Here is a 20,849-nt window from a genome sequence, read left to right as displayed (position 1 = left end):
ACCATGGGGGTCCCAGGACCTGAACTCAGGTCACCAGCTTTGGTGACAAGAGCCTTGACCTGCTGAGCCATCTCATTAGCCCTAAAGGTGTTTTTGATAAATGTTTTAATGTTCTATATGCTAGATCTCTACAAATTGCATCTTCTGTGTACTATATCAATTAGAAATCTAGGGGTCTTCCTTGGAATGTACCCATAAACCCCAAATCATTACATCTTTAACAATTCTCTATTTTTCTTTTCTTTTTCTTTTTCTTTTCTTTTCTTTTCTTTTTTTTTTTTTTGTTTTGTTTTGTTTTGTTTTGTTTTTTGTTTTTCGAGACAGGGTTTCTTTGTGTAGCTTTGCACCTTTCCTGGAACTCACTCTGTAGCCCAGGCTGGCCTCCAACTCACAGAGATCCACCTGCCTCTGCCTCCTGAGTGCTGGAATTAAAGGCGTGCGCCACCACTGCCTGACAATTCTCTATTTTTCTTCGGCTCCACCACCATCAAACTGTTTGAATTAAATGGCTTTTTTTCTACTGGACTCTATAGGGACTCTGACTGGTCTTCAGTCCCACACTGGAATCTGTTCTCTGCCTGTAGCTAAATGTAAATACAATGTGACTCACACACATACACCATTGCTTCAAATGCCCAACACTTTACCTGACCCCAAATGCTACAGAAAACTACGGCTGCCTCTTTAGACTTTTCTCTCCATTGCCACACTCCACTTAGGCATCTCTCTACAGTTAATACTCTCCTGTCTAGGACGCTGTCTACAGCTGATACTCTTCTGTCTAGGATGCTGTCTACAGTTGATACTCTTCTGCCTAGGACACTGTCTATACCTGATACTCTTCTGCCTAGGACACTGTCTAAAGATGATACTCTTCTGTCTAGGACACTGTCTACAGCTGATACTCCTCTGTCTAGGACACTGTCTACAGCTGATGCTCCTCTGCCTAGGACGCTGTCTACAGCTGATGCTCCTCTGCCTAGGACGCTGTCTACAGCTGATACTCCTCTGCCTAGGACACTGTCTACAGCTGATAATCTTCTGTCTAGGACACTGTCTACAGCTGATAATCTTCTGTCTAGGACACTGTCTACAGCTGATGCTCCTCTGTCTAGGACGCTGTCTACAGCTAATACTCCTCTGTCTAGGACGCTGTCTACAGCTGATACTCCTCTACCTAGGACACTGTCTACAGCTGATACTCCTCTGCCTAGGACACTGTCTACAGCTGATACTCCTCTGTCTAGGACACTGTCTACAGCTGATACTCCTCTGTCTAGGACACTGTCTACAGCTGATACTCCTCTGTCTAGGACACTGTCTACAGCTGATACTCCTCTGCCTAGGACACTGTCTACAGCTGATACTCCTCTACCTAGGACACTGTCTACAGCTGATGCTCCTCTGTCTAGGACACTGTCTACAGCTGATGCTCCTCTACCTAGGACACTGTCTACAGCTGATACTCCTCTGTCTAGGACACTGTCTACAGCTGATGCTCCTCTGTCTAGGACACTGTCTACAGCTGATGCTCCTCTGCCTAGGACACTGTCTAGAGCTGATACTCCTCTGTCTAGGACACTGTCTACAGCGGATACTCCTCTGCCTAGGACACTGTCTACAGCTGATACTCTTCTGTCTAGAATGCTGTCTACAGCTGATACTCCTCTGCCTAGGACACTGTCTACAGCTGATACTCCGATGTCTAGGACACTGATTACAGCTAATACTATCTACAGCTGATACTCCACTGTCTAGGACACTGTCTACAGCTGATACTCCGATGTCTAGGACACTGTCTACAGCTGATACTCCTCTGTCTAGGACACTGTCTACAGCTGATACTCCACTGTCTAGGACACTGTCTACAGCTGATACTCAGATGTCTAAGACACTGTCTACAGCTGATACTCAGATGTCTAAGACACTGTCTACAGCTGATACTCCGCTGTCTAGGATGTCTCTGCAGGCCTTTCCTCTTCCTTCGCTTCCCAACCCATCATCTCAGGGAATCTTTGTTGCTGCTCTAGAGGAGTTCCCCTCGTTACACTCTCTTGAGACCTCTTTACTTTTTTCTTACTGAAGACTCACACAGGCAGTATTCCCACCCCAGTAGAATTTGAATTCTGTGAGAACAGGGACTTGGCTTGTTCACCATTCTTTACCCAGAGTTCAAATGTGTATTGATTCCTAAGTTACACGCACCACTAAGTTACATTAACACCTAGTTAATCTGTGTCATTGTAGGATTCTTGTGGCTTTCTCCTGTTAGACTCAGGGAAGGGCCATTTCCACTCTGCCTACTGAGGTATCCCAGTATCTGCACAGTAGGAGGCTTTCTCCAGATGTGTACTGGGTACATTTACCATAACCATGTAAAAATACAGGAAAAAGCCACAACAACAACAACAAAACCACCCTAAGAATTATAAAAATATAACTTTTCTCAAAATGATATTGTAAAAAAATTTAAAATTTAACCGAAAGAAATAGCTCTTCTAATACATTGTAATTATAGCACACATATAACAAAAAGGCTAGCCATAGACACAGTACCTATAATTACTCTAGTGTAAGAGATTAGATGTTTCTAATTTTCCCTAGTCTATCCAAATGGTTGTATCATTTCTGCATAGCTGTAATCATAGATTCAATTCTATGTTTTCTTTCTTTTTTGTTTCACATTTTGCTAGGATTCTACATTGCCTATATAATTATAGTTAGTAACTACATGGTATTCATTTACATTTGTGTACTTGAGTGTAGTCCTTACTTTAAGATATATTTCCTGGAATAGAATTCAAAGTGTCCGAGTATCCACAGGGAAATATAGATTACTAGCTTCACTGGCCACAATATGGAAAAGACACAGTGATGGGCATGTGTGCAAGCAGAGTAGTGCTTGCTGTGGGACTGACTGTGATGATTTTTACAAGAGAATTCAAGCTGCATCAAGCCTATAAGGGGGCTGGAGGGTTGTGTCCTCTGTATAGGTTCATATAGAACATCCTAAGTCAGGTAACTTCTGAAATAAGATGGGTATGTCAGGAGAGGAGGAGGCTTCAGGCTTTTGGGAAACCAGCGATTAGAGAGGGCTCTAAGAAAACAGACTTCATAGACTGATGAGAGACATTCTTAAGGGAAATGCCGATATTGCTTAGAAGCAGATCCTGGGGGTCTTTTTGTTCTCTTGGTACAGGAGACGTCAATAGAGACAGGGGTGACTAACCAGGTGACAGGAGGTGGCCACAGCAAAAAAGAGAGGCACAAGGGCAAATCTGTAGGCTGTAGGCTGAACATAATAACGCTGCTGCCTAATGCTTTTCAAAATGCAAGTCTGGGCAGGATGACCCCTGGCTTCTCAAATGCTTTTTTATAAAACAGCAGTATCGTAGCCTCAAGCAGGAGTGAGTTACAGCCTTCTTGGTTCTTTGGCTTTAACTCCAAAGTGGCCACTTGACTGTCTTCTTGCTTGCTATCTTCTTAGCAATACAAAAACCCAACACTAAAGCCAGGCACAGTGACTCAAACCTATAATCCTAGCACTTGAGAAACTGAAGCAAAAGATTGCCATGAGTTCAAAGCCAGTCAGGGCTATATAGCAGAGACCTTATTCTCAAACAAAACACACACACACACACAGCCCTAACACGTATGCTTCCCAGAAGACCTTGAACAAAGGATTATAGCCACAGGAACTTGAAATAATTCCCCAAACACCAGAAGTTCCCAAATTTGGAAACCAACAATCCTAAATTTTTCATCAGTACTAAACTATCTGCTTTTAAGGTTGGTATCATGTTCTTCATCCAGGGTCTTCATCCAGGGCCATCTCCCTCTGGACTAAGCACCTATCATTTTCAAATACTTCTAGAGTCCTCCTGAAAAATTATTTACCCTGGAGAGGAATTACTTAAGGACACAAAGCAACTTTTCTTTGGAAAGGCAGCAAAATAAGGGAAAGCATGGGGAAAATATTTGTGTTAGGATAAGGCCTAGTGTCCCAAAGGTATAGCCAGGTGCACATATTTGCTCTCTGGATGGTATTTTCGTCCATCTCAAACTCCACTGTCCTCTTCAGCATGAGCAATAATACTGTTCACATTCATGGTCTTTTGTATCTTTGTGTTGATACAAATCATCCAAAGGCCATCAATTCCATTAACAGTCTACATGTTAGCTTTAGTTGCTGACCACTAAGCAGATGAGTAAGGGTCCTATCTGTTACATTCCCCACAGCCTGCACGGGACCTCAATAAACATTTAGTTGGTTAATGTTGCTCAATAAACATTTAATATATTAATGAATAAGTGAATGAGTAATCAGAACCAGACTGTTCCGGTTTCTACATGTCATTAGGACATCTATCATTTAGCTGCTTTATTAGATCAGGTCTTAACACATTGCTCGACCAGGTTTCTTGTCATTGACTCTGTGATTATTTTAACAACCAGCAAAAACTTTTAGGTTGCCATCATACACAGAAGAATGTACCATCTCCAGAAGAATGTGGGTAAATGTGGACACCATGATCAAAGGGGAATTCTAACTAGGGCGACCTTACCTCAGGTTATTGGCCTGTGTTGCCTCTCTAATATGCAAACTTTAGCTCATTACACAAGTCTACTAATTAGGAATGGATTTGAACAGTGCACTGATACTTTTGTTTTATTTCAGCAAACTTCAAAAGACAAAGAGGGATATCAGATGGCTTCAAGGAGCTACTGGTGAATGGTTTGAAGAAATTCAAAGAAAGAAATTTTGCAATGAAACAGATGTTAGCCAGATGTTAAAACCACCACTTACATACAGGCTACGGAAGGGGATGGCAAAAAATGGTGAGAAAAAAATAATTTTGCTTTGAATTATCTTTCCCTTGCTTTGTGGTATAGTGTTAGAGACAATGGATCCATGCGTCTACAGTTTAGCCAATTTATGGCTCAGGACTGTTATACGGGACCTATGCTCTGCACTACAGGGTACACTAGACAGTTCAGGTGGATGAAAGATGCCTGGTACAGCTCACTGTGAAGATGGTCAAATGATTTGTTCTTGATAAACTTCAATGTTTTTCATTTTTAAATGTGTATAATGTCTACTTCATAGGATAAAATAAGATTATATGTGTTAAGAATTAGCCTAAGGGCCAAGGAGATAGCTCAGCAGGAAAACACCTTTCAAGTATGAAGAGCTGAATTCAAAACCACAGAACCTACATAAATCTAGGCACATAACTATATATATAAAGTAAGCTATAACCTCGCTCTCTTGTGAAGGATAGGGGACAGGAGAATTCTCAGAGGCCTCTGGACTGGCTACCCTGCCACACGGCATAGCAGCAAAATACCAAGAGAAGGTAGAAGGGTGAAGACGAACAAATTAAGATTTCCCCAACCTCCACATTCATGTTTATGCATGAGCATGCCATGCACAAACATTCACACCTACACTAACACATGTCAACACACTAAAAACTTAAAAGTAAAAAGAATTAACCTGAGCTGATTGCGATGGCTTGTGTCTTAATCCCAGCACTCGAGAGGCTGAGGCAGGAGGATTGTCATGAGTTTCAGGCCAGTCTGGGCTGCAGAATGAGACCTTGTCCCCCAAAAAAATGAAAAGGAAAGAAAGGCGGAGAGTTAACCAGGAGCACTTACCTCAATGGGACGATGACGAAGAGGAAGGCAGAAGAGAAGCTGGGAGCTTCACGCAGAAAGAGGAAAGCTGATGGAGGAGTTGTCGTCCCTCTGGAGTCCCAGGAGACTCCACAGTGGGTGGCGGTAGGCGCCTGCTGTGGACACTTGGCTGTGACTGCCAGCCTGTCACTCAACTTCACCCACTTGTCCTAAGCTGTTAATGAGGGTAGGGAAACCTGTTTCCACAGGACACCCATGAGCGTGGCAAACTATCAGAAACAGACAACTATAAACTAGCCATGCCACTGAGCCAGTCTCGTGGACTGCTTTTACGAATGTTGTCACCGTGAGCAACACTCTGAAACAGGTGATAGTATTTCTGAAGGTACAGATGGATAAAATCTCCAACTCTCATAATGAAAAAAATCAACCTGAAAGAACAATCCAGATTTTCACTTGTTGTGTGGGGTAAGTGTGGTGGTGGTGCTCATGGTGCTGGAGGTCAAACCCCGGGCTTCATGCATGCTAGGCAGGTGTTCCACCACCCACCTACATCCCCAGCCCAAACTCAGATTTTTAGGTTGAGCCCATGTATGTGCCATGGTGGCTTTGCCTTACCTTGAACTTCAATATTTGTAAAGATAGTGTGCACCAAAGGATTATGGTATGTCTTTGTACATGCTGATGGGCCTTAAATTTAAAATTGAAGGCTCATATATAAAGCTATATGTTATAAGACATATTATAGATATATATATATTACATACATATGCATAAGCCAAATATATGTGTATACACACACACACACACACACACACACACCCCCCCGCACGCACACACACGCACACATATATATATATATATATATAACTTACCACACCAGGATAGATTTTTGGAAAAGAATAAGGAACACTCTAAATGGTTTCATTTCCATTTTATTTACTTTCTTTGGCATCAAAGAGCTACATGAAAACTCCATCATTTTAAAGAACTGATATTTTCTAAAAGATTCTTGGATCAGCAAGACATGAAATGAATGGATCCCCTGACTTGCTAACTTGGATGTTGGACATCCGTGTAGAAGATATAATGAGAAAGACCCACAAGCTGGCATCTAGCACAGAATCCTGTACAGAACTGTGGCCTGTGACACAAACAGAAACACCCTGATTTACTGTGAAGTTATTCTCCCCCTGTGGAACCACTGGAGGACAGGACCCTGAGAAGCAACTCTGAACTCCCTTTGTTCTTGGGGTCATGTGGGAATGCAAGCCGCTTCCAGACTGTAGGAGGGGAAAAGAAAAGCCACACCTTCCTTCTTTCCGTAGATTTATCTGAAAGCCAGGCACAGAAGCAGATGCCTATAACCACAGGACTGAGGCAGGAGGATTGCAAGTTTGAGATCAGCCTGGCCACCCTGAGCTAATATAATTAACTCCCGGAGCTACGTAATCATAACTTGTCTCCAATTAAAAATAACCAAAAAGTATATTAATCCGAAGTTTTTTTTTTAATGGTCTCATGTAGCACAATCTGGCCTAAAATGTAATGTGTATCTTCAACTTTTACCCACCAGCCTCCACCTCCCAAGTGCAGGGATTATGGGCAGGCACCATTCTTTCAGTGATGGGGATAGAAGCCTTGTATGCTAGGCAGGCGCTCTGTAGTGGAGCTACCTCCCCAGACCCTGTCTGCAAGTTTGTTTGTTTTTTTGTTTTTGTTTTTGGTTTGGTTTGGTTTTGGTTTTTCGAGACAGGGTTTCTCTGTGTAGCTTTACGCCTTTCCTGGAACTCATTCTGTAGTCCAGGCTGGCCTTGAACTCACAGAGATCTGCCTGCCTCTGCCTCCTAGAGTGCTGGGATTAAAGGCGTGCGCCACCACCCGGCAGTGTAAAAACTTTGCCTTTTCCCCCCCTCAGATCCTATGGAATTACAAACATCAAGATCAAAAAACTTAATAAACCAAAAACCATCTGGTTCTCCCCGAATGAGCTTCCGGTCATCCTTTGCTTCACTGTTCTCCTTCAGAAGATCTGGGAAGGAGCCGCTTAAGCTTCAGTCTCAGAGACCGAAGGGGTGAGTTTAACTCAGATCGTGGGACAGCCCATAGCCTGAAAGCTACTTTTGAAGCAACTGCTGACATCCAGGTAGGGAAGCTGGAAAACCAAGGGTTAAATGTTGGGAAAGAGTTATTGACACTTAACTCTGCTGAGCCTGGAGCAGCCTATGCCTTGGCTAGAAAGGTAAATTTAAATCACTGCTTTCCGGTGACCATGTACTTCTGTAGAATTGACATGTAAAGACCAGGTGGGTTTAAAAAAAAAAAAAAAAGGGGAGAAAAATCGGCTCCAAAACAGAAAGGAAAATGAATTTGATTTTCAGAAATGCTGACGTCACTGTTCTTGAGTGGTTGGCCAGAATTTCAGTCTAAGGCGAGGGAGGGGCTGCATTTGGAGCTGTGCAGGGAGGCGCGCAGACGGTTCTTCGCTGTTGGACGCTGCATAAATCACTCCCCCTCCTCTCCGAGTGTGGCTCATTGTGTTGTTTCATGACAAACAAGCAGGACTCGGCCAGCCGTGTAGCTGAGCTGACTGCAGAGTATTTTCTGCATGTCTTCCTGGTTACAAGGCTTCCCACCCTCTTAAGGTGTTGGCGTGGCACGTGATGTGTTCCCTGCGCTGGCGAACCATTAAGATTGAGTTGCAGCGCTAAATCAAAGGTGTTGGAGGTCACTGTCCCTGAAAAACAAGCCGCAGCAAGCCGCTGCTGGGGCGTGTGATGAGGCTCTGGGACCTGACGGAGCACCGAGATTTTTTACTTTCGGCTTTTCCCTGATGAAATAATGAAAAGCTGAGCAAAATGTAGACCTGTGGGACTGACCCTACCAGAGCCACTAGCCAAGAATACTCCTCATCGGTGAGTTGCTTTAAAAAACTCTGGGGACAACTGTTGTTTGGGAGATTTAAAACTGAAAAATATTTTGTCCTTTGTAGAAACCATTTCGTTGAAGGAGAAAAGTTGACTGCCAGATTGTTAGGGGATCAAGGTTTTCACTATGATTTGTATCTTAGGCAACTGGAGTTTTTAAGGGGGAGTTTTATAGAGCGGAACGGGATGGCTTAGGAAACCAGGAAAGTGAAAGAAACGTGTGTACTCCATAGGCAAGTTCGTTGAGGTTTTTTGTTTTGTTTTGTTTGTTTATTTTCAAGCTCATGTTTCAGATTACTGCAGGAGTGGATCAAGGAAGATAAAAGATCTAAAGATCTAGGATCTTCATTCTTGGTATGTGTTTTGGCCAGAGGGCAAACAGAAAACAGAAAACTTGCAGACTCTGTTCAGCAGATGTCCTTGTCAGATACCAAAATGACTCCTACCCAGACTGACTGAGACTGCAAAATGCAGCCTGGAGACACACAACTGTGTCTTCCCAGACATCGGCATCTTTAAATACATCTTTCGTCCTTTAAAAAAAAAAAATTCACTTTTTATTATTATTGTGTGTATGAGAAAGAAAGACAGACAGACAGAGACAAAGACAGACGGTATGCACGTACCAGAGCATGCGAGTGGTAGAGGTCAGAGGACAACTTCCAGGACTTGGTTCTGTCCCACTGTGTGAGTTGGGGATCAGCCTCTGTCATCAGCCGTGGAGAAGCACTTTTACCCACCAAGACACCTCAGACGTCTCACCAACCCCAAATACATCTTCCTTTTAAACTTTAAATGATAGAATATTTAATGTTTATCTTAACATGATCATTAATAGTGATTTGCTTGCTCCCCCCCCCCTTTGAGATAAGGATATATATTATAGCCTAGGCTGTACTGGAACTCACATAGCCCAGGCCTCAAGCACACACTGATATTCTTGTCTCATCTACCTTGACAAATACTTGTTCCACCAGGATAGAATATAATGAAGGATAAACCCTAGTGTTTGTTCCTACAAGGTCTCACAGGACCGTGCAAAAAGCATGCTCTTTTGATTTTAAAATCTGAACTTGACTTCAGTGTTTAGATAGAAATCCTAAATGTGAAGGAGCAAATGTTTTTACAGTGGGGCTTGGGGGGGGGGCAGCTAATATGGATTCATGGCTTCTCTGATCCCAGGTAGCATTTAACTTTAACAGTTCTGATCTTCAGAATACAAAAACAACCTTCAAAATACTTTCTGACCCGAGTGCTGTTTCTTGCCTGAGCTCTGGGGAGGGTCTGGTGAGATCTGGGAAGCCCAGTTAACCAGGACAGGCAACCTTCAGGTTTCCACTTTCTGAAGCCGTCAAGGGTTTGACTGCTTGGTGCCCTGGAGAACAAGTCAGCAAAGCAATGTCGAGTGTATTTTTTCACATTAATGAATTACTTCAATTCCTATTTCAAATCGTATCTGTATTCTCATTGTAACAAATACACACAGTTGAGTATCAGGCACAAAAGCCAACCTCAAAGTTATTAATAAAGGTGTAAGATATGAATGAATGATGTAGAGACATTTTCATCCCTGGCAGATAATCTAGAGTTAGAGGACCTTGATTTGACTTTCCTGAGCAGTATTCAGAGGAAAAGTAACCAAGAAGAAAACAAAACAAAACACTAAACTTTATATAAAACTCTCGATAATCAGATAAATAATTTGTCCTTCTCCTCTTCCTCCTCCTCCTTTTCCTCATCTCCCCCTTCTTCCTGTTCCACATTTCTTTTTTTTTTTTTTTTTTTTTTTTTTTTGGAGCTGAGGATCGAACCCAGGGCCTTGTGCTTGCTAGGCAAGCACTCTACCACTGAGCTAAATCCCCAACCCCCACATTTCTTTTATGAAACATGACTTCTCTGTGTAGTCCTGGACCGAATTATGGAGACTAGACTGGCCTTGCACTCACAGAGACCAACTGCCTCTCAAATATGGAGATTAAAGGCATGCTCCACCACACCAAGATTATTTTCTTTTTTTAATCTTTGGCTATTTGTTTTGTTCTATTCTGTTTTTGATACAAGGTCTTGTTGTGGAGCCTAGGCTAGTCCTAAATTCACAATGTAGCCCAAGCTGAACTTGAACTCACAATCGTTCAGTATCTGCCTCCTGGGGCCTATGAGTATACATGGGCGCCACCATGATCAGCTCTGTGCTTTGCTTTTCACTGAGAAGTGACCCTGGAAAGTAGACAACATTTCTCAGAAAATAAAATGGGAAGGGGTTTTCATAGTTTGTCAAGCTATCCTTGTTTGCTTTGAGGCCCAACCAATAAAAGCAGGGTAGTTCCCCCTCCCCATCCAGGTAATTCTCAACCCTGATCCAAAACTACAACATGATGAGGAAAAGCCTTGAAAAAGAGAAAACCTAGATTCCTGTCATTTTAATTATAGTGTATTTTAGTTGTCCCAGTTTGTTACTTATTGGTGATATTCTCTTCCTGTGCCTAATATATGAATTAAGCTTTAACGTTAGTATTTATGTATAGGAAAAATAAGATAAGTATGGGATTTTGTGCTGTCTGTGGTTTCTAGCAGTCGTTGGGGACCTGAGAATGTATCCCTAATACAGGATAAGAGAAACTGCAGGATGAGGTGTTTGGTGGAGGGGTAGTGGTGCTGGTGTGTGTTGTCTTTCCTTGTTTTGCTTCGTTGAGACAGAGTTGCCCACTGTAGTCCAGGCTGGCCTGGAGCTCTCTGTGGCCCCATCTCACCTGGAATCCATGGCAATCTTCCTACCTGAGCCTCCTGAATGTTGAGATTCCAGACATGAGCAACCAGGTCTGACAGTATGTTGGAATCTTGAAATTTTGGTTTATCTTTTTCAATGGATAAAACAAACAAAAACAAAACAACAACAAAAAAAAAACCAATGGGAACACATTGATTCCATAAATTATAAAAAGTCAAAATGATTTCTGCTTCACACATATCCTCTCCCTCCAAAACTCATACTGCCCAGCTTTCCCATTATGACTGAAATGCTACTTGCAAATGATTGAACTGCCCCAAGGCCCAGGAAGAAAGAAAAGCACTTGTGTTTTTATCTTTTATTTATTGCTATCCAGTAAATTCAAGACAGTCTAATGTAGTACATGCTGCTCTCTCCAACATTTTCCTGTAGGGGTATTTCCTGGGTCGTGTTATGAGGTGGCTGGTATCTGTGGCCTGTGGTACTTACCCTCCATTGTCCTACAGGCTCCCTCCATAGAGTTTAGTAAGTGCCTACGGTCTACAGCCTGGGCATGCCAGCCTTCAGAGTAGCATCCTAAGCTGTTCTTTTCTTGGTCCAGATTCCCAGTTACAGGAATGACTCCCTGCTTGCCATGATGAGGCAATGTGTTCCGGCATGCTCTACCAGGAAGTCACTCCCCCAGGGAGCCACCAACCCTCTGTCCACCCACCCTCTGAAAGCCACAGCCATATGTTCCTCTTGGTTATGGCAATTTTAGGAATGTAGATTTTTTTTTTAACATTGCTCTTTCTCTTGTGGTAGTCCCCAAATGAAAGCACAAGGGAACTAGTTTGCAAAGTTTATTAATAATATGTACGTTAAAACTGCCTTTCCTTTGATTATCATAGTGCATGACACACTAGTGACTATTCCCAACACGGTTACAACTGGGCAGATATCTGTGACTTTGGGTGAGAATTCATGCCCACTCTCCTATTCCTTAGGGATGACTTTATTCCCCTGAGATGCAAGGAGCCTTGGTGGATCCACCTAGCCACTTCTCAGACATGCCCAAATTTGCCTGATCCATAGGGCGTACACGGCTTGGACCTTTCAGCTGCAAACTCCCTTACGTAAGCAGAAAGGTCAAATACTATTTTGGAAAGTTAAGAGGCACATCATATTTTCCCTGAATTTATATTCTCTCTGTGCCTCCCACTCCCTTTCCTCCTTTTCAAGCTCTCCATTTTCTAGCTGGAAAGTCTGAGCTGGAACATAAAGACTCTAAGACCCTTAGCCAGAGGACTCAGAGTGAGGGAACTCCTCCTTAGGCTCTGTTCTCTCTGTGGTCCCTGGTGTGGTGCAGACAGATGAGCAAGCAGCAGGGAGAAGCAAGACATGGGGACAGTCTGGCTTACTTTCATCCTGGGATGCCAGCGGCTTCCGGTTGATCTGGTTACCTTTATTAAATCTGAGTCACATGAGCAGTTTTCCCTCAAGAGAGGATCAGGCCCTAGCTTTGGAGTCTGACTTAGTAGGCACAAGGTTGGGAAAGGGGAACTTTATTTTTATTTCTCCAGGATAATCTGGAGCCCTGCAGCTAATTTATTCAGACTAAGGTAATGGCTGTAACAATTCCTTGGCTGGTGATAACAGCCAAGGCCATAGTTTTGCTTTCATGTAGTATCATGCTTTTATCAAAACCTTACCCAGGATCAGACAGCGCATTGAGTGTTAGAGGTAGAGTGAGGACATAAAGCCAAGTCCCTTCCCTGGGGACTCTATCATCTAGTGAGGGCACCTGAGTGTCGCATATAGTGGCTGGTCCACCTCAGAACTGGTCTGTTTTGTTCTTTCTTGTTGTTGTTGTTGTTTGTTTGTTTGTTTGTTTTTCAAGATAGGGATTTTCAGTGTAGCCCTGGCTGTCCCGGAACGCGCTCTGTAGACCAGGTTGACCTCAAACTCACAGAGACCCACCTGCCTCTGCCTCCTGAGTGCTGGGATTAAAGGAATGCACCACCAAATCTGTCCTTTATTTTGGCAATTCCTGAAAATGACCATCAAGGGTCTTGAGGAAGTTGTGTCCTTTTGAATTCACCCAGGGATCCCTTGTGGCCCAGCTGCAGCCTGGGTAGCTGCAGATACACTGATGACTGCAGTACCATGTGGCAAGCATCTGGTGACTGATATCTTCCTGCTGGGAAGTTCTTAACTAGGCTAGAGGATCCAGAAGGCTTTCTGGAGGAAGAGGAAGAGTTAGGTGACTAAGACACAAGAGGCTGTTCCAAACAAAGATGTAGCAACCAGAGAAAACAGAACTCCATCTAGGTCACCGAGACTCACTAAGTCAGTTCAAGTCAGCATCATCTGGTTTTCAGCTCGGTGGTTCTTCAGCCATGGGCAAATTTATGCCCTGACAGACATTTGGCAATGTTTTAAAACACTTCCAGTTTTCACAGAGGAAGTGAGGGTTAGAGGCCAGGGGTGCTGAGAAATATTGAGGTGATCAGGACAGACCACCTCAGGAAAAGGAAGGTCAGCTGTGCCAAGGAGGAAGAATCTTTGCTCCAACCTATATTATAGCACAAAGAATGGATTTAAGGGAGAAAAACTAGAGTCAGGGTAGCAGGAATGTTGGAATGATGGAGCATACCTGTAATCCCCTTCCTTCCAGCCTCAGCTACATAGTGAGTGTGAGGCCAGCCTGGGCTACATAAGACCTTGTCTCAAAAAAGCAAAACAGAATAAAAATAAGAGTAAGAGCTAGGGCGGGGGCAGGGGGATTTGTGATACTTAATCTTAGTTACCAACTAGAGTGCATTTAGAATCATCACAGAGACATACCCTGGGTGTATCTAACTGTGAACCTAATAAATCCTTCACCCCTTACGTCCCTTCTCGCCAGGTATTGGTAACAACAAGAAACCTCTTACTACATTACTGGGAGAGCAAATGTAAAAATGAGCGGATCTGTGTGTGATTTTGAGTGGGGTCATGACACTGTCGTAATTGGTGGGTGAGGAAGAGGGAGAATCGAAGGTGAAGTTTCTTCTACTCTGCCTTGGGGGAACCAGATGGATGGTGATGAATGAGAGGGGAAGAGCAGACGGGAGAAGCAGAATGACCAGACTCTTCATTCGTTTACTTAACCAGACCGCACACGAACTCCACAGGACCAGCATAGACAGTGCTCACCTTCACACACTTGGTTCTTGTGAGGACAAGACAAAAATCAGAAGCCGTGAAGATAGACTACAGTGGAGAGGACCCGTATGGTGTGGGAGCATATGTGAGGGACGGGGCTTCAGGGTGAGGCTGGTTCAGTCTTCTGGAGGGAATATCTTTATCATCCCTCAAGTGTAAGATAATTGAAATCCCCTCTGGCTGAGGGGACATAGGGACGTAGGGCATGAGGCTGGGAAGTGTATAGAGACTAGGTTGACGAGGGGTTCATGGATGCAGAAAATGACCTCACCTTTCACCGGGAAGCAAACCAAAGTCTGTGGGAAGAGGCACAGTTCAGTTTGTCCTGATCACTGTGGCTCACGTACAGAGAATGGGTTGGGACAAGCGTGGAGACATCAGGACAGTGAGGGGCTACTGAACCAAAAAGGCAAGAGCTGATGGATACTGTAACAGGGTAATGGCAGGTAGATGCAGAGGCAAGGATGGATTTGAGAGAGAATCCTGAGTTTGAGTCAGTAGGGTTTGTCGACCGGATAGGAAGGACTGAGGTGGAAAATATGAAGTCGGTGTGTAACTCACGGGGTCTGAACTGCCTGTGACCCTATAGGTGGATCTTCTCGGTGATCACAGTGTTAGAAAAGAATATTCCTCAGCCCTGCCCTGCCTTGTTACGTGAGGATTTCTGAATGGCGTCTGCAGAGGTGTGGAAAGGAAAGAATAATTGAGGTGGAATTAAGTTGACAGGTCCAGAGATGCCTAGGAGGAGAGCTGTGAGATAAGGTTGGGTGGGTGAGGGCTTGCTTAAGAGGTTCCCCAGATAAAAGAAAAGCCCTGGGCTAGTGAGATGTTTCAATAGGTAAAGACACTTGCCACCAAACCTGATGACCCAAGTGTGATCTCCAGGACACACACGATGGAAAGAGAACCAACTCCTGCAAATTGTCCTTTGACCCCCAAATGCACTTGTGTCCATGTGCTTAAACACACACCAAATAAGTAATTAAGTAAATGTAATAACAAAAACTTTTTCAAAGAGAAAAGCCTTGTGTCTTGTTAAGATTTTGAACAATTCCCTTCAGGATTTTTGGGCAGAGATTGAAAAGATAGAGTTTGAATTTACAAAGATCTCCCTGTTGTTGGCATGAAGGAGGGAAGGGATTCCACAGGAGAAGCAAGGTTAATATCAGGCAGGATGGTTGGAATGGAAGGAGAGAGGGCGTTTGTGAGAGATTTCTGAGATGTGACATCATTAGGGACTTGAGATAAATGCAGAAGGTGAGCTATTTTTGCCGAGTCCAGAGGGCTTTTTCCAACATATCCTTCACGACCTCAGAGATGCTTGTGGGAGGCTTGAGGGGCCCTGCAGTAGATGCAGAGCTGTGGGCTTCTCAGGCAGCTGGAAGTTCCCTCTTCCGACGTGAATGGTAGCACACGCAGCAAGGCACACCCGAGGAGAACGCACATCCTTCTACCCCGTGCACCTGCACTGGATGGCACCCAGTCCCGTCTGCGGCAGACATCCCCGGCCCTTCAGCCTCACTTCCCACCCACTTGCCATCCTCAGCATCCTGCCCCTGTTGCAGGGACTCCAGATCAGATAGGGGACCTAGAGAGATAGTGAGGGGCTGGCTGTGGGGATGCAGTCAGGGCTGCAGCCACTGGGGTTATAAAAAGAACTGGCACAGTCTGGGTTGTACGCTTGGCTCGAGGCTAACTGAATTGCTTGCCAGGTCCCACCCAAACTGGTAATATTCCTATCTCCAAGCCTTTTGTTTTGGGGTGAGGTATTTATCTATTTATTTTAGTTTAATTTATTTACTTTTCAATTTTATTCTTTTTTTTTTTTTACGTATATGGGTATTCTGTCTGCATATGTGTCTATGTACCAGTGCATGCCTGGTGCCTGTGGAGGCCAGAAGAGGGCGTCATATCCCCTGACAGATGGTTGCCAGTGCTGAGGATCAAACCTGAGTCCTCTGGAAGAGCACCAGTGCTGTTAACTGCTGAGCCAGCTCTCCAGCCCTTTATTTCTTGCTTACATGCTTGCTTGCCTGCTTGGGAGAAGGGATCTCATTATTTTTGTCTGGCTGGCCTGGAAGTTGCTGTGTAGATCAGGCTGGACTCAAGTGTGCAGAGCCTCTTCTGCCTCCTGAGTGCTGGGAGTGCAGGCGTGCACCACCACACCAGGCTCCCAGCTTTTGCCCATCCTGACCTTTGACCTCCAGGGCAGTTCCCTGCCACCTTCTCCCACGGCCTCCCCTGTGCATCCACTGGAAGTCCGTGTTTCGACTGCACACTGTCTAAGCATTTACTCACCAAGGTTAAAATGGTATTACAGCTCTTTATGTTTCCTTTGGTTTCTGAAAACACAGGGTTCCTGTTTCAGCCATATTTGTTTCCTTCAAAGATTTCAGAGCAATACTGGTTTGTGTGCATAGCTTGTAGGAGGAATGTAGCTTCAACAGGTGTAGACAGGGGAAGAATAAAAGCAGAGGAGGCAACACACTCCTGTGATCTCAGGAGGCAGATGCAGGATTGTGGCAGGTTCAAGACCCGCCTGACTTACATAGTAAGTTCAGGCCAGCAAGAGAAGCATAGCAAAACTTTGACTCACAAGGCAAGTGAATAAATACAGTGCATCCACCCCAATCCAGAAACCTCAAATGTGAAGTTTTAAATGTTGTTTACTTGTATTTGTTTGTTTGTTTGTTGTTTATTTAGGGGGAGTAAACAGAGCTGGGCTTGGTGGCGCAGGCAGGAATGTAATTCTAGATACTTAAAAATCTGAGTCAGATAGAGTCCAGGCAACTGAGTGAAACCTTGTTTTAAAAACAAAACAAAGAGACAGGAAGGAAGAAATGGAGGGAGAGAGGAAGGGAGGGAGGGAGGGAGGGAGGGAGGGAGGGAGGGAGGGAGGGAGGGAGGGAGAGCTCAGTGGTCAAGCACTTGTCCAACATGTGTGAGACCCTACGGTGGATCCCAGTACTTAAAAAATAATGAAAGAACGAAAAGAAGAGAGGAAGAGAAAGATGGAGGGGGAGGGAAGGAATGAAAAATTGAAACACTTCTGGTCCCAAGCACACTGGGTAAGGAATCCTGACCTATGTTTAACATGCAGATACTATTAGTAGAACTAATATTTCAGAATAGTATGAAAAAAATCCACAACATTAGTTCAATTTCTATTCAAAGTCTGAGATCAACTATAAAGCAGCTGTGGATATCTTTAAAATAGGAAACCATTGGTCTCCCAGCTTTTATGGTCGACTTTCACTGACCATGAAGTGGGAAGGAGATGGTGGACAGCTGTTGCTCAGCCACTTCTGACCGTTCAAATCCACAGTCCCAACTTGTGTAACTCTTGAGTCCCTTGCTGCTGCCTTGGAGGAGGAGGTGGCCTACTTTCACAAAGAGCTGTGAGTCATGACAGTCTACTAACCCTGAATCAGGATCGGGAAGAACACGCCTAGGCACAGGACTATAGATCGCTGAGCTCAACGTCTGTCTCTTTTCATTTTTATATCTCTTTATTTTGTGTATGTGTGGGGGCATGTGCACACCACAACGTGTGTTCGAAGGTCAGAGCACAGTTTGTGGGCGCTGGTTCTCTCCTTCCACCATGCGGGTCCTGGGGACCCGACTCTGGTTGGCAGGGTTGGTGGCAGGTGCCTTTGCCTGCTGAGCCATGTGCCAGCCCATACCTCAGTTTTGGACTTAGGAATTGTAACATTTTTCTCTTTATTGTTGAATTGAGAGGAGCATTGAAAACATACTTGCTTATCTCCAAAATGATGTCATGTTAAGATGGGCGTTGTTTTTTTTTTTTAACAAAATCACCCGGGAGCAATTTTTGTAAGGCTTATTTTTTAAATGGTTCTTATGAATTGATTCTGGCCCTGTGTCTCCCAACTTCCATGCATTTTATTTTATAACAAATGGGAACAGCCATGATCACACACCATGGGGTGTCTGAGTAAAATCAGTGTCAGACATGTAATAAACATTGAGCAGCTGTAAACAGTTTGTTACATGCCTTTATGCTGTGCTCAAACGCAAGTCTACTTGGGTGGCAAAGGCGGGAACATCAATTCTAAACAACCACAGGAAAGGTTTTCTGAAATTTTGCTCAATGATGCACTAAGGACACTAAGAGGTGTCCTCCTATAGCTTGTTAGAAATACATCGTATCCTCTCTTGATATTGGTTCATAACGGTAAATGTGCTACTGGTTTTTCTTCCTGGTGAAAGTCAACCTCTTCAAAGAAACTATTTCAAATTCTTTCCACAGGTGTGATGACCGTGTAGGACCTTCTGTGTCTGTGAGGGATACAACCGCGGTGAGTATCCATCTGGGGAACCAAAGGCAAATCCTAGAGTCAAGTTAGAAAAGCTGTGTCCGAAACTTCACAGCTGGAAGTCAGTTGTGCCTCTAGCTGGCCTGCCCTGATGATCTCTCTCTGTAGATAGACCCCAGTGAACCGCTACCTACAGAGACTTCACCCTAACTCAGCTGTGGACTGGGGTGGCATGTGCTCTACCTCTAGTTCTGTTTTCTAAGAAGACAAGACCATGGTCCTAGATGTTTCTGTGCGCTGTTTTCCTGGAGGAATGTTTAAGCATCCTCCGATGTTTATGAGTCTAGGGATGTGAAGGAGATGCAGAGTTTCTAGAAAAACAATGTGGGTGTCTGTATTATATAAAGTGGTGGAGTTAACGTGGCATTCTTAGGATCTGAAACTCGAATCTGAGGATCAGCAGATATTTTCCTTTGAGACCCCTGGTTATCACTTTGAATGAACTGTTTCAATGAGCTGTTAGCATGGAAGGGACCTGCCAGTGAGCAAGTGGGAGTGAAGCTCCCACTGGTGACAAATGGAAAGAGTGGAATTTCTGCCTAAAGCCAGAATTGTGTGTGGCGGCCTGGAAGCTGACTGTCAATGCCACGGGAATTCTTGCCGAGATCTGAGGTGATGAATTTCCCACCACTTGATAGGCAGCTGAGCAGGAGTGGTAGAGGGGATGTTGGTGTCTTGTGTGAGGTTTGCTATGTGATTGAATGACCCTCCTCTCACAAAAGAGGGCAATTGCTAATTAAACATTTGCGCAACTTAAAAGAGACAAAGCATTTCAGAAACACTAGATGCTTGGTGCTAGATGGAAACTTAGAGATCACCTAGCTAGCCCAAGATTCCTCTCACACTCAGCACCATGGACATTTTCAGCTGAACCTTGCTCTGTGAGGGCGCTATCTGGTATACTGCGGGATGTGTAACAGCGCCTCCCTACTCTGTATACATAGCAAGTTCAAGACTAGCCTGAGCCTGGGCTATATGAGACTGTATCTCAAAACACACACACACACACACACACACACACACACACACACACACACACACACACTTGCATGTGCATGCATCAGACAAACCCACTGTGTGGTGATGCATGTCTATAATTCCAGCACTTGGGAGGTAGAGGCAGGAGGATCCAAAGTTCACAGCAGCCTCCGATATGTAGCAAGTTGAAGGCTGTTCAAGCTATTTAAAAAAAAAAAAAAATGTGACCTGGGCCAGCTAATTGTTCTCAATTTTTCTGAACACATTCTAGCTTAGCTTACTGCCACCAGCATTGTCTCTGGAGGGACACATCTCCATTGTGGCGTTTACCAAGTAGATAGCACCTCAGTTTTCTGTATGTTATTTGTACCCCTATCTGGGATAGCATATGTGTCCAGGACCTGAAAGCAGAAATGAATACATGATTTTTAAGCCACCGAGCCTAGAACATGTTGCTAAATGTAATCCCTGCTGGAAAGGAGACACAGAACAAATCCAGGAGCACCTTGAAATTTTAATTTGTTGACTTTACCAAGGCATTTGATAATATCAGGCGGCGTGGGTTCCAGCTCCCACAGCCGCTCTGCAGGTTTGGCCACCCTAGGAAGCTCTCAGATGTTTGAAGGTTACCCTCTGACAGGAGCGTTTGTTTGTCTAGTTATGTCAACATTGCAGACAGTATCAGCAGAGGGCATTGAAGTCGTGTAAAAGGACTCGTTTCTCTCAGCGGCTTTTATGTTCCCTGTTTCCTGAAAGACAGCATCGTACAATGTCCTCTGGGGAACCTGCCTGGCTCACAAGTTAAACACGCTCTCAGGAGTTTTCCGGAAAATTCCTTATAACCCAAGAATGGTGACAGTCGGTATGGAGGACTCACCTAAGACCTGGCCCCCCATTCTCAGTGGTTCCCAGCTGTTCAACCAGCCAATGTTCTCAGCAGAGAAAGTATCGCTTTGTTACTGTTCTAAGTTTCATTTTACCAACAAAGTCACTAAGGCACAAGAAGGTTAAGTCATTTGCCCAGAGCAAATGTACACCAGTGGTTCTGAACCTTCC

General features: G+C 44.2%; 1 protein-coding gene across 4 annotated transcripts in view; it reads left to right on the top strand.

The window, feature by feature from the left end:
• The window catches only part of Exph5 (exophilin 5), a 71,450-nt gene that overhangs the window by 35,271 nt on the left and 15,330 nt on the right, over positions 1–20,849 (top strand). For 2 of the 4 annotated variants that reach the window (XM_028864956.2, XM_028864957.2), the window contains exons 2-4: positions 4,679–4,839; positions 7,556–7,712; positions 18,749–18,797. In XM_028864956.2, coding sequence (XP_028720789.1) covers positions 4,679–4,839; positions 7,556–7,712; positions 18,749–18,797 — 367 coding nt within the window. Of the gene's footprint in view, positions 1–1,885; positions 3,790–4,678; positions 4,840–7,555; positions 7,713–7,953; positions 8,553–18,748; positions 18,798–20,849 lie in introns of those variants that run through there. The other 2 variants (XM_028864958.2, XM_028864959.2) reach the window with 2 other exon arrangements.

The sequence above is a fragment of the Peromyscus leucopus genome, chromosome 7, assembly GCF_004664715.2.
Source record: "Peromyscus leucopus breed LL Stock chromosome 7, UCI_PerLeu_2.1, whole genome shotgun sequence".
In the NCBI taxonomy this organism is placed as follows: domain Eukaryota; kingdom Metazoa; phylum Chordata; class Mammalia; order Rodentia; family Cricetidae; genus Peromyscus; species Peromyscus leucopus.
The sequence above is the reverse complement of the archived record's forward strand: the minus strand, read 5'-3'. Positions and strand labels throughout refer to the sequence as shown.